This window comes from Sebastes fasciatus, chromosome 18 (assembly GCF_043250625.1).
Source record: "Sebastes fasciatus isolate fSebFas1 chromosome 18, fSebFas1.pri, whole genome shotgun sequence".
NCBI lineage: Eukaryota > Metazoa > Chordata > Actinopteri > Perciformes > Sebastidae > Sebastes > Sebastes fasciatus.
The window spans coordinates 18,678,535-18,692,552 of record NC_133812.1 but is presented as its reverse complement, the minus strand read 5'-3'; the positions used below and the strand labels follow the sequence as shown (position 1 = coordinate 18,692,552).

General features: G+C 41.1%; 1 protein-coding gene across 1 annotated transcript in view; it reads left to right on the top strand.

Moving 5' to 3' along the window:
• The window catches only part of afg1lb (AFG1 like ATPase b), a 31,823-nt gene that overhangs the window by 7,791 nt on the left and 10,014 nt on the right, over positions 1 to 14,018 (top strand). The window contains exons 6-7 of the mRNA XM_074616546.1: positions 3,547 to 3,646; positions 7,659 to 7,717. Coding sequence (XP_074472647.1) covers positions 3,547 to 3,646; positions 7,659 to 7,717 — 159 coding nt within the window. The remainder of the gene's footprint in view (positions 1 to 3,546; positions 3,647 to 7,658; positions 7,718 to 14,018) is intronic.

Sequence of the window (14,018 nt, the reverse complement as noted above, 5' to 3'; positions counted from 1 at the left end):
ACTTGTAAAATGACTTCCAGTAGCAATGAAACATTCTCTCCTTAGTATGTACAGTAGTAGTTTAGTATTACAGTAGTAGTAAATACATGTGTAATGTCAATGTATAACATTTCATTGTCATTACGTTGAAGCTGCAGCAGTCAGATGAGTCAGTGATCTGCTCCTGTTGCTTGCTTACACACCCACACAGTTAGTTTGCTCCCAAACCATTACAACCAAGTCCCCCATAGCTTTTGGATTCACATAACTAAAAGGCACCATCAGCCATTAGTGCTGCAGAACTTCTCATTATTTCACCCTCTGGTGTCAAAGGAGAGAGCCACTACTGAAGCTCTCTGTATTCTCTGTAAGGTAGTTAGTCATTCACTGAGCAGAGAAAGACGTGTGCTTCTGTCTTTATCATTAGCCAGCCAAACACATCTGTTAGCAGCACAATGCTGCTCCTCTTACTGATATCATTACAGTTAATGCCAGCAGGTCAAAGGTCACAGAAGGTGCGCTTGCTCTCTCTAATCACTCTCTATGCATCTGCGAGGATCAAGAGCTGCTCCTTTCATCCGCCCGTCTTTCACATTTTAAACCGCGGCGCTGTTTGTGCATTCTCATTGATTTGTTTTGTTTGCCGTCGCCAGCTTTGCCTGTTTTCGCTCGTCGACTGTTGCTACTGGTGAATGGAGGGGAAACAAGCAGACATGTGCGCGTTGTTTGTGATGCATAAACAAGAGGTTGCGAGGTTGGGAGAGTTGGGGTGGTGGGTGTGGGGGGGTCTATACCAATCAGCATCCTCCTCCACTCAGCCATGCAAATGAGGCTCTGGGTATCAGTCGCACTCTCCTGCTTCCTTAAGTGAGTGGAGCTAGAAAGCGACTGGCGGCGGCGGGTCAGATGGATCTTATCCTCTTAAATGCTAATGACATTTCTCCATTCTCTTCATTAGCGCCGTGCCATTATCAGTAATTTGTAGCCCCCCTCCCTCCTTTTACGGCCCCCACCCGCCTCCCCTAATGAATACTCGCCATTGAGAGGTCCGAGATGGAAAGATGGGAAGGGAGCGAGCGAAGGAAGACGAAGAGTGAGAAGAAAACGCTTGAGCGTCATTGTCTCAGGGCCTCAGTCACTGTGCAGCCTCTGTGAAATTGCTCATAGGTTGTGTACATAAAGAGGTGTAACATCAAAAGAGGTTTAATTTGGCACCCGTGTGCCTCGCTGTAAACTGACAGCCGCTTGAGTAATTGGATGCTCATTTGAATATCGGCATTGGCTGACGGAGATTGCACCATTATTTTTGTGTTCCACAAGTGCTACATCAGTCCCCTTCCACCTTTCTCATTCTGTGGGTACCCATTCTCTCTCCCTCTCCCCCTACTCATTCAGCAATCAATATTGCCCCTCATACTATGCCCATGTTGAGGGCACATGAATAAACAAATCCAGGTTGTATAAAAGGTCATTTTTAAATGATTCTTTTGAAATGAAAATAAAATCCTGCGGTCGGAGGAAATGGGGGCCCCTTCAGTGAGACACAGAGCCTTGGCTTTCTGTTGATTCTCATTACAAGCACACACAATCACTCACACACACACACTAATTTGATGCCCCCTAGCCACCTCTCCTTACCGAAATCAAGGCTTTAACACAAATGTTAATCAAGTATTGGCAAGGGCAGTGGGGCTAATATGCAAAAGCAGAAGACTCTCCAGAGTATGAAAGGAGGCATATGTCGTGGGTATGGCCATCAGAAGTGCCTGTTATAGACAGGAAAGTAGGTAAGAGGGAGTAAGAGGAGAGGGCGGGACACAAGTCTTCCTTTTATTCAAGACATCCTAAAAAGGTTTCATGTCCTTTCTTTAAAGGAACAGTGTGTAGCATTTCGGGGGATCTATTAGCAGAAATGTAATATAATATTCACAACTATGCTTTCATTAGTGTATAATCACCTGAAACTAAGAGTCATTGTGTTTTCGTTAGCTTAGAATGAGCCCTTCATATCTACATAGGGAGCAGGTCCTCTTCACGAAGGCCACCATGTTGCACCGCCATAGCCCAGAAATGGCAAACCAATGGGCAACTCCGGGGTCTGAAAGGTGAAGCCAATGCGGAAGTGCCTTAAACTTGCATTCTTTCGACTCCTCTGGTTGCAAAAAGAAGTCTTGAATGAATGATATCTACATAGGGAGCGGGTCCTCTTCACAGAGTCCACAATCTTGCTCCGCCATGTTTCTACAGTAGCCCAAACAAACCAAACACTGGCTCTAGCGAGTCTTTCGCGTTACCTGAAGGCTACCGTAGTTCTCCGACAACCTTGTGAAACTGTGGTAACATGAGCCACAAAGTGCAAAACTGTGGTACCGCCAGCCGCCATCTGACTACCGTTGCTCCTAAAGTAGTGTTATTATGGTAAGGAAGGCCACTGAGCGAGAGGAACGGCGTTACCACGGTGGCTCATGTTGCTGCATTCTTGGAAAGGGAGGAGTGAGCGTAGGGGTACTCAGTTGGTTGCAATCTGCAACCACATCACTAAATGTCACCAAATTCTACACACTGTATCTTTAAGACGCAGTAATAGCAAAGAAACTTGAACTGTATTTCTCAATTCACTTACAATGTGGATGGTGTACTGTGAAGTAATGTTTATCCACAAAATTGCATTCTGTTTTTACAGAAATAATTTTGCAAGGGAAGGTTGCTTAGTTTAGTTGATTTGTAGTCATATTGGTAGAAAACATCTATTATTTATTGAATATAAATGACAACTGGCACGAGACTGACGACTAATTAAATTTCTTTTACAATACAGTATGCCCATGTTGTGTCATGTTTATTCAGGTGTGTTGTATACTGTACATGCTGCTTTGACTACTGTGCAAAAGAACAACAGAGGTGAAAGAGGGAGAGATGAGAGAATAAGAACAAAAGTGAGAGCACTGGAACAGAAAGGTCAGAGCTCTTCATTAAACGTCCTTGCTTCAGTGTTGTCATCGACCTTTGTTTATTGTGGACTCATGGAAATGATGCAGATGAAAAAAAGGCAGCGGAGAGTTGAATGGGATTTATGTATTATAGCCTTGTGTAGTTCATACAACACACACCTTTCTATGGCCATCTTGGATAGAGGCTTTGTGTGCCATCATGACCCTAGTCTGGATCCACATTGCTCCATTTTTCATCATTCTTTTCTTCCTGTTTTCTCTCTCGCGCGTTCAGTCATTCTCACGTCTGCTCGGTTGATTAGCTCGGGACCGCTGCCTTGCCTCAGCTACTTGTCCTCAGCAGAAAGCCGCTTTGTGACCATTTGCAGTCAGTTCAAGTGGGTTAGGTGTGTGTGTATGTGTATGCATGCGTGCGAGCGTGAATGGCCATGACTAGACACAAAGGCTTGAATGAGCACACCTGAATGACACTAATCAACATGGAGTGTTGATGGCATGGTTTGACCTCAGACGCACACACACACACACACACACACACACACACGTACCGTGGCAAGAAAAGGTAAATTATACAGTAGGTGAATGTGTCTCTTCTTCTGTGGTTCTGTTCTGTCAGGTGACCGACATCGCTGATGCCATGATCCTGAAGCAGCTGTTTGAGACGCTGTTGAAGACCGGAGTGGTGGTGGTGGCCACCTCCAACAGGCCCCCTGATGGTACGACGACTGGTGTTTGAGCACATACGTATTGTACCTTTTTTTTTAGCTACTGTTTATGAATTATATTGTTGATACTAAACACAGTTCAGTAAATAGGTAGGATGGTTCAGTGCAAGATTGCAGCCATCTGAGCAACACTGTAGTAGCACTCTTTTCTTTTCTCAGTTTTTCTCACTATGCATGAATTTGTAAAAGTAAAGGAGCATCTTAGTAACAGAAACATCATAACTACCACAACATTAATAGTAGCAACAACAAATATTAAGGTATCCTAGTATTGCAGGAACATATGATCATTTTATATAATGGTTTTGAATCACCAGAGGCCCCACGATACAATATTATCACAACTTAAGTCACATATTGCGATTTTAAATATTTTGCTGAGTATTAAGATAAGATATATTGTGATTTTTTTTTTACCTTTTTTCAACTGCAAATTATTCAGTTTGTCAACATCTGTTTTATCTAATAAGATACAGTTTTCACTCTGTTCATTTCAGAGTTTTCATTCACATATCTTGAGGTGAGAGGTCAAGGGACCCCTTTGAAAATGGTCATGCCCGTTTTTCATCGCCAAAATTTAGCGTAACTTTGGTGCGTTATTTAGCGTTCTTCCCGAAAAGCTAACATGACATGATTGGTACCAAATGGATTCCTTAGGTTATTTAGTTTTTTATAATCCTAGTATCTAGTAGGCCGTCAGATTGTTAATAGATTATATAATAAAATGGTCGATACTTGACGCCAGTGTATCGATAAAATATGATAAACTATGCTGTATCGATTTTTTCCCCCCACCTCAGCTACGAACGGTGTAAGAGAACAGCCTGTAACACTAACTGCATGCAATAATGAATTCTATCTTCTATCGAAAGCTCAGCACAGAGGGACTGAGAAGGCAAAAGGCTGTCAGTAAAATATTGTCAAATGAGAAGGGTACTCAAAGAGCGCAGACCTCCACCAAGGCCAATCTGCTCCAAAATGTAATGGGCTCTTCCTTAGCTCATGCTACACCCTTCCACCAAGTTTCATGAAAATCAGGCCAGTAGTTTTTCCGTAATCCTGCTGACAAACAGACAAACAAACCGAACAGAAAACATAACCTCCTTGACGGAGGTAACAATGACTCGGCCCTGAAGGTCCTCTTAACTCCACCAGTAACACCATCTGCCTACAGCTGAAATCACAAGTAATATTCCTGGAACATCAATGCTTGCTTCTCCACCTCTTGAACCAGTTACTTTACATACATCTACATTATTCACTTAATATTCACATAATTCTTTTATCAAAAAGTGCTTGGCTTTACAAGACAACTACATCCTGGTAATAACCAGAGGAAAAGGCGAGAAACATTTGATTCAGCTCTCACTTTTAGAGACATGACACAACCTGTGAAAGGGCTTTGATGTCGCATTTACTGCCAGCGGAGCAAGGTTGGAGGAAGAATGAGCAAGGCGGTGATCAAGGTGGAGATAAATGCATGATGTGCTATCTGTCTTTCTTTTTTGGGGGGGGAAGATGTCGATGTCTCAAAGAGTGGGTAGGAAGTGGATGGCAGCAAGATGGCTCTCGTAGACAAAGATGCCCGTCTCTGATATTTACTAGCTATTAAGAACAAAGCGCCAAACCATGCAAACTTGATAGAGAGCCTACTTGGTATTAATTACATGGTTAATGGAACACTGAAAGCCATAAGAGACAACTGGACATGAAAGGCATACATTTTCCGTCTTTATTGATGTGGAGATGGCGGTATCAAACGGCACTAGATGTGTTTGGAGGGGGAGTTTAGAGGTAGGTTTTTGCTAGAACGGCTAAAGTAGCGTTTTATTGTTTTTATACACTGATGGGTTGTAATGAGACTGAGGAGGGTTAGGGGGATAAATGGTGTCTTTTTTGGAGTGGAACAACCTCAGTGCCGTTTACATTAATGGACTTAAAGGACCAGTGTGTAACAATTAGAGGGATCTATTGGCAGAAATGGAATATAATATTAATAAGTATGTTTTCATTAGTGTATAATCACCTAAAAATAATAATTAGAATGAGCCATTTATATCTATATAGGGAGTGGTTCCTCTTCACAGAGTCCACCATGTTGCACCGCCATGTTTCACAGTTTCTACAATAGCCCAGAACGGCTTGCTTCATCACCCACTTCCTTCGTACACCCATACTCTCTAAGCACTGGCTCTGCTCCAAATGACCTACGCTACTCTTACAACACTGGGCTCTAGATAGGACCGTTCCCGGCTTCGCATCAGCTTACATCTCTTACATTCTTGGCACACGGGAGAGGCTTCGGTTGGTTGCAAACTCAACCTCACGCCAGATACCGCCAGATCCTACATACCGCTCCTTTAAGTTTAATTTAAATGGAGCTGCAATGATTAATTGATTAATTGATTAGTTGTCAACTATTATATTAATCAGTTTGGGTAAAAAAAGTCAAATTTCTCTGATTCCAGCTTCTTAAATGAGAATATTTTCTGGTTTCTTTACTCCTCTATGACAATAAACTGAATATCTTTGAATTGTGGACAAAACAAGACATTTGAGAACGTCATCTTGGGCTTTCGGAAACACTGATTGAAATTTTTCACCATTTTCTGACATTTTATAGACCAAACAACTAATCGATTAATGGAGAAAATAATCAACATTTTAAAGCATATATCGTTTGTTGTCTTAAAGGAATAGTTTGACACTTTGGGAAATACGCTTATTTGCTTTCTTGCTGAGAGTTAGTTGAGAAAATTAATACCACTCATGTTTGTACAGTAAACATGAAGCTACCATTATCAAATATAGGTTAGCGTAGCTCAGCACAAAGACTGGAAACAGGGGGAAACAGCTAGCCTGGCTCTGTCCTACGGTCACAAAATCCTCCTACAAATACAACAAAAGCTCACATATTACAACCCGATATCACGTTAAAGCGTGTAACAGACCCGCCAGTCCAACAGAGGATAGCGTGTCAGTGTCACGTTTTGCCTCGCCAGGCAGGGGGCAACAAAATCACACACTTAGGTTTAGGCAATAAAAACACTTAGGTTTAGGAAAAATGTCATGGTTGGGCTTAAAATAAGGAGGTAAACTAAGTAAAATACCTACGGAAACAACATAACATCAGTATGGAGCACACGTGATGCTGTCACTAACTTAACTTGAAAACAAAACACCGATTCGTTGGTTGAAAGTCCTGTGTTTATTGGACTTGTTGGAATTTTACAATTCGGCTTGTGAACAGATTAAACATGCGATGTATATACAGTATAACGTGTTAATTTGTGAACATTAGAGGCGCTGGTAAGCTTTGTAACCTTTAAACAGAGCTAAGCTAACTATCTCCAGCTTCATATTTACTATACAGACGTCAGAGTGGTATCGATCTCCTAAAGAAAACTCTCGGTAAGAAAGCGAACAAAGGTTTGTCCCAAAATATTGAACTACTCCGTTAACCTTGGCAATAGTCTCATAGACGGCACAGTCCATTACAGTATGTGAGTTATCAAGCGAGTGTGTCAGGTCCCACTGTAGTAAGCTTAAGCCCAAACATCAACGACGAGCGCTTGTTTACGTCCGCAGCTGGAGAAAGCTTAAGCCTCGATGTGTGTCCGTGGGTGTGTGTCTTTGTCCGTGTTTGTGTGTGAATCCCTATCTGTTTTATCTGTCTATCAGGGATGCTACTTCAGATGTAATTTGTTCCAGCCGAGCTAATTGAAACATCTATTCAGAGGGCTGCTGTGGACATTGTCCGCGCTGAAAAGGCGACAGTCCTTTCTCTCGCCACCATTGTTTGGGAATGTAATGAATTTTATGTTGCTGCCGCTGCCGGTAGAGAAATCCATTTTTCTCTCCTGGTCCCAGTCCTTTTGTCGTGCCTCCCCACCCATCCTTCAGTTCATCAATAGCCACTTTATCTGCCAATCTGCGGCGAGGGAATGACATTATTAGGAGGCTAAACAGCAGCTCTAATACAGGCCCTCCCCTCCTCTTTCAGATCTGTACAAAAACGGACTTCAGAGGGACACCTTCCTACCTTTCATCGACGTGCTGAAGGTAGAGACAAAGTCATCCCTCTCTCTTGTCGTGTTAATTAATTCATTTGTTTATCACACACACGTACACACACTTGCATGTGTCCCTCTGTCTTTTTTTGCAAGTTGCTCTTTAGTGGTTTGATGTTTTCTGCTTCCTGGATGCCTCGCACAGTGTCACAAAGCTGTCTTTGATCATACCAGGGCACGGTGAAAGACTCACCGAGAGAAAGGTAGGGCGAGATGGAAAGAGCGCGAGTGAGTGAGCACAGGTAATGTGAATGAGAGATGGGCGGACGAGCTGAGTGACTGACCCACACTGCTTGCATTTCAAAAGTAAAAGAGGGGGGCGAGAGGAGAGGAGAGGAGTGATGCGGTGGTTAGCATTTCCTGCGAAAAAATCTACTTTGCAATTTAAGCAGGTAGCGCCATTATCCTGCCTGCATCTCAGATGATCATTGATGTGTTTTGGAGTGATCATGATCATAAATAATTGCATAATAATTTGTTGTCATGCATTTTGCAACAGAGGAGGGCAGCATTCTTGCACCTTTTATTGGTATTTAGTCTAAATAGTAACGGCAAGCAATGTCCAACTGTAGTGTATTGGGCCACAATGATAGTTGTTTATCAGGGCAAACAAATGTAATGTCAAATGTACGACAGACATACACTTTTTTATTTACATACAGACCTATAAGTTCTCAGTAAAGTGTGGCTGGGTTAAACTCACAGTTGATATAATGTAACAGATAAATGCTCTCTTGGGACTGAAGTACTGATCAGCCCTCAAAGTGCTACTTGAATTTTATGGCTTAATGAAGGAAACCGTTTTTAAATTTCATTATTTACTATAGATAATAGACAAATTTACACCTGTATTAAAATTGTATTAGCACAATGATTAGAGCCATAGACTAATATATCACAATATATTGGTCTTGGTTTACAATATTTCAAAAACAAAATATCACTGATATATTTAGATGTACTATAATCGTGAATATGTAAAAAAAAAAAAAAAAAAACTTACATAATGAAGGCATTAATTTAGAAAGCATAATTTTTACACAAACTTGGTTTAGCATAGCATCACATCTCAGCAGTGATGTAACTAAGTACATTTACTCAAATACTTAAGTACAATTTTGAGGTACTTTAATTGAGTATTTCCATTATCTGCTGCTTTATATTTCTACTACATCTCAGAGGGTAATATTGTACTTTTTACTGCGTAACATTTATCTGACATCTTTACTTTACAGATTTATATTTTGGTTTAATAATCTGAATCAACTAAGACACTATGATATATTATTGTAGATTAAGCTGCCCAGCAGTAAAGTGTTTAAAATACCATAACCAGCTGCATTATTAATGTGATGTATACAGTAATGCATCAATAATTATAATCCAATAATATAATTTATATTATTCTGACATGAGCCATTCTGCATAATAATGAGTACTTTCACTTTTGATACTTTAAGTATATTTTGATTCTAATACTTTTGTACTCAAGTAAGATTTTGAATGCAGGACTTTAACTAGTAACAGAGTATTTTTACAATGTGATATTACTAATTTTACTTAAGTAAAGGTTCTGAGTACTTCTTCCACAACTGCATCTGAGCAATAGTTGTCATTGTTTTGTGTTATTAATGGATTTACAATAATAAATATACAGTATACATACATTTGCATAAAGCAAGCGTATTTGTCCACTCCTGTATTATTAAATACTTCACAAATCTCCCTTTAAGGTACCTTTAATTAATCATGATTAAATATTTTAATCGAATGACAGCCCTAATTCTAATACTTTTGTACTTTTACTTAAGTAAGACTTTGAATGCAGGACTTTTATTTATACTATGGTATTACTACTTTTACTTAAGTAAAGGTTCTGAGTACTTCTTTCACAACTGCATCTGAGCAGATTTAGGTACAACTGGTAATAATAATAATAATAATAATAATAATAATAATAATAATAATAATAATAATAATAATAATAATAATATTTAAAAAACTGCCTCATTACATATCTCAAATTGTAGGACTCTAAAATATGAGTTTATATTTATAACATGAGCTGATATGATGTTTTCTGAATTCTCACTATTAGTCTGATTGGCCTAAATGTCCATTATTGGTCAGGCTCTAGATATGATAATAAGTATGTTGTTTCAAGATTAGACTGATGTCATCACATGCATCTGTTACCTGATACATCACAAACCTCACTGTGAGTACCGCTGTGTATGAAATAAGAAATGAATAGAAGCAAATCACAACATGGGTGCTTTAACTAGAGGAACATGGTTGATCTGCAGTGCCCAGGCTGCGGACAGTTTCAGGTCATCACTGTATCTTCAAACACACACACACACACACACACACACGCACATGTCAACGCAGAACAACCGTGGAGGCCTAGGAGTCACCCTGCTCCCCACCCACTCTCCCAGCAGCACCCTTGCCCTCTCTAATCCACCCTCATCAAGGTCCTGAATGCCTGTTGTCCCTCTCTGCCCCGCACTACCTCCTCTCTTTCAGGGTCCCATGTTCCCCTTTGTGAGGCCATCTGGTTTTCGGAGTCAGGTTTTTTTTTGGGGGTGCACGGCGTTCTCTATAGCGGCCTGTTCTGTAACGTTAAAGCGTGTTTTAGCCGGGTCACGCTGCTAACTAGCTGACCCTTGATAGATTGAATTAATGCTTGCAGGGTGCGTCGGTGCTCTCGTATGTGCGTGCCTGAGTGTGTTTCTATAGCGGGCGACGGAGGGAGTGAATGAGGGTGTTAAAATGTAAAAATAGCCTCTGACCTCTCCTCCCTATCACCTGAGCTGGAGTGGTAGAGGTTAATCCACCGCCTCTGTCCGCCTGGGTTGACGTCTTTATTTAACTATTGACTTCTGATTAGCTGGGACCCCCCTTTCCTCTCCCCCCCACCCCCCCGCCCCAAATCATCCTAATCTTAAAAATAAGAAATCATTAGATCAAGTACAAACTTTTAAGTAGATCCACTTGCCAGATATGGTCCTAAAAGTCTCTTTTCACTTTTTAGTTTGTTTTCTAGCTTTTCCATCCATTCAGTCATTTGTAATTTCGTGTCCTTTTCAGTGTCTCTGTGGACTCCATCAGGAAACCTATTCAGTTGTTGAGGCTTCTTTTTCTTTGTAGCCATGGCAGAGCTCAGAGTTCTGTAAAATACAGGGTTTTAGGGCTTTTTTTAATGGACACTGCCAGTATTGTAACTAAGACACTCTTTCTCTCTCACAAACTGTCCTCCCTCTCCACTCCACTCCTCATCGCCCATCCTCTCTCTACCCCTCTATCCCCGCTCTTTATTCTATTACTATCCTGCTCTGCTCGCTGGCTTTACTCACCCAAGGTCAGGTCTCTGTATTTTGGTAGCAGAATAGTGACTTTACAATGCTACCGAGGGGGGGAAAAACATGACAACAACCCTGAGGCAACTTTGAGTATCTGTGGGTTTCCTGCTGTTTTTAACCCTTCTTTTGATCCATTCTGCTTCCCCTTTTTTTCTGTGTCATTGTTAATAATTGGTGTGTGCTGTGCAGTTGGTGATGAGAGAAAAAGAAATATATAAATAACAACAGGATGATAGAGAAAGAAAAATGAGGAATGAGAGGGATGTGGTCCTCCAGTGAAGACCTTGGTGAGAAGGACTGCCTGTGAAGAGCCGGCAGCCTGCCAGCTCAAATCAAATGGATGTTGATATTTGACGACTCTCATTGTCTTGCGGAGCATTTAATGGCAGGGCAGTGCCCCTCACTGTACGCCTCGAGGGCGTACCTCACTTCTTTCATATCAGTGTCTCGCTTCTACAAAACTGAACGATTAATAAAGGACAAATCGATTTTTCTCGTTTTTGAATACGAGGAATTAATTCTGGCTCCGTATTTATCGCCTAATTTTGATTTGATCCCGTTACTTTTTGCCTAACTGATGTTTTCCAGTGTTTTATTACAAGTGTGGGCACATGTCAGATGTGTTTGATCAAGCGTGCATGCACACAGGTGCATTATTGTGTACTGTGTGTGTTCATTTGTAAAGCAGCACACCTGCTATCTGAAGGTAACACTTGAAATGTCGCTCTCACTTCTAACTTCACCAACATTTAGACATTTAAAGCCATTTTTCTATACTTGTTATTATGCTCTCTGCATAGACTCTTGATCAACCCGCTCGCCTCTTCATGTTCTGCCGTGTTTTCACATTTGTAACATTATAAAGCACAATGTTATGAATTAAAATAGATTCAGATATGGGGGGGTCATAAAGTTGTTTACAGGTTTTTATGCCTCGGTAATACGTTGTTGATCGGTGCTTACATAAGACAAAACACCTACAAAACTGAGTGAATTACATTAAATGAATTAAATGGAAGACTAAAGTATAAATTAGGGCTGTCAAAGTTAACGCGATAATAACACGTTAACGCAAATTCGTTTTTAACGGCACTAATTCTTTAACGCATTAACGCAATCGATATTTCGGAGGTTGTAACGGGCTCAGTTTTAAAGCTAGATTGAAGTTACTTGTATCATATGAAACTAGAAAACCTAATACTCCATTGGTACAAACCATGTCATACTAGCTTGTCAAAATTTTGGAGAGAAAAAATCTGTCATGGCTATTTTTAAAGGGGTCCCTTGACCTCTGACCTCAAGATATGTGAATGAAAATGCGTTCTATGGGTACCCACGAGTCTCCCCTTTACAGACATGCCCACTTTATGGTAATCACATGCAGTTTTGGGCAAGTCATAGTCAAGTTGTTTCGTATTGTTAATTGATGTCCAATCATAAATATATGCATACATTTATAATAAAGTAATTTTCGATCAATTTTGATGTAATATTGGGGTAATTTGGCAGTAATTCAATTTGCGGACTTGTAAAATGAAGTGTTACCGGAGCCTCTGTTGGCCAGGTGCAGTAGCACAGACTCCACCGAGCTTTGGAGCGGTTCGGTTTTTGGGCCTCATCAGAGCTCGAGAGGGGTTGAGGGTGGGGGGTCCAGTGGGGTCCTGGATCACGAAAGGTGGGGCCTCCAGCTCAAAAGATGTTTCCCCAAGAGGAGCAGCCGAGGCAGGGGGAGGTTGTGAGAACGACCCCTCAGAACAAACCATCGCTGGCCCAAGGCGGTCACACTTTAAGGGAATAGATCATTAGTGTAATTAGGGTTCATCACATTGTCACGTACCCCCCGACTGCCCAAGAATGAATAAAATCACCAGATACACCCCCACTCTCACACACACAGCAGCTCCCAGTTAGTGAAAACACTTTGATGTCAGAAGAGTCGTCCAGAACTTGCCAGCATAAAGCAGTGTTTTAAGCTTTCTCTCTTTTCTCCCCCGTCTCTCTCTCCCTCTCTCTCTCGACCCCTCTTTCCCTCCCTCCCTCTTTTCTTCTGTCCCTCCACACAAGGCTGTAAGACACACATGGTTGAATGAGCGACAACCTTTCCCCTCCTCCCTCTCTCTCCCCCGCTCTCCCCCCTTCGTCTCTTTTTCAGCCTTCCCACCCCGCATTTCTTTGAGGCCTGGTCAATTCTCCGGGCCAAACAAAAAAAGCATCAAATGTTTTCTGCTGCTGGGTAATGAGGGAGTGGACCTCATCAGGGCCCAATAGTCAGCTATCCTTGGCTTTTGTTGCAGCTCAATGGCACCGCGCTCTTTGAAAAACTCAAAAGCAACTTTTTGAGGAGTAAAGGATAGAGAAAGATATGGTGTAGAGGGGAGGCAGCGACAAAAAAAAGAAGCCACTCTGTTTTTATGCTAAACGGCTGTCCAGAGAGAGCAGTGGACAGCTTGGACAATGACATGATTGGAGCTACATGTGTTTGGATGACTTTCTTCTAAAGAGACTCTGATTCTCATGTCTGTCATCTCTCTCCCTCCCCTCTTGTGTCTGAGTTCCTGAATGCGTCCGTGCGAGTAGTGAAACTCTTAATTTGCAGTGCCGCTGCTTTTCAGCTACACAAACTGTAGGACCAGTTTTCACACCACTGGTACAAAAAGATGATATTGTGGCTTGACTCATGGTGATAATTAAACTGGGACCTAATAATTATTTTCCTTATTAATTTAAACTGTCAATTATTTTTTTGATTAAGAGTTCAAAATGTAAAAAAAAATATGGCCCAAATCTTCTATCATGATATAGGTAATTTAATATCTTGATAATGATATATATCACTATATAGCATGTTTTCTGGTTATTCAATAAATAAATAGTCTGTATTAAATTACCACATGTAAAGCCTATTTTGTATACTCTTGTGTGAATTAA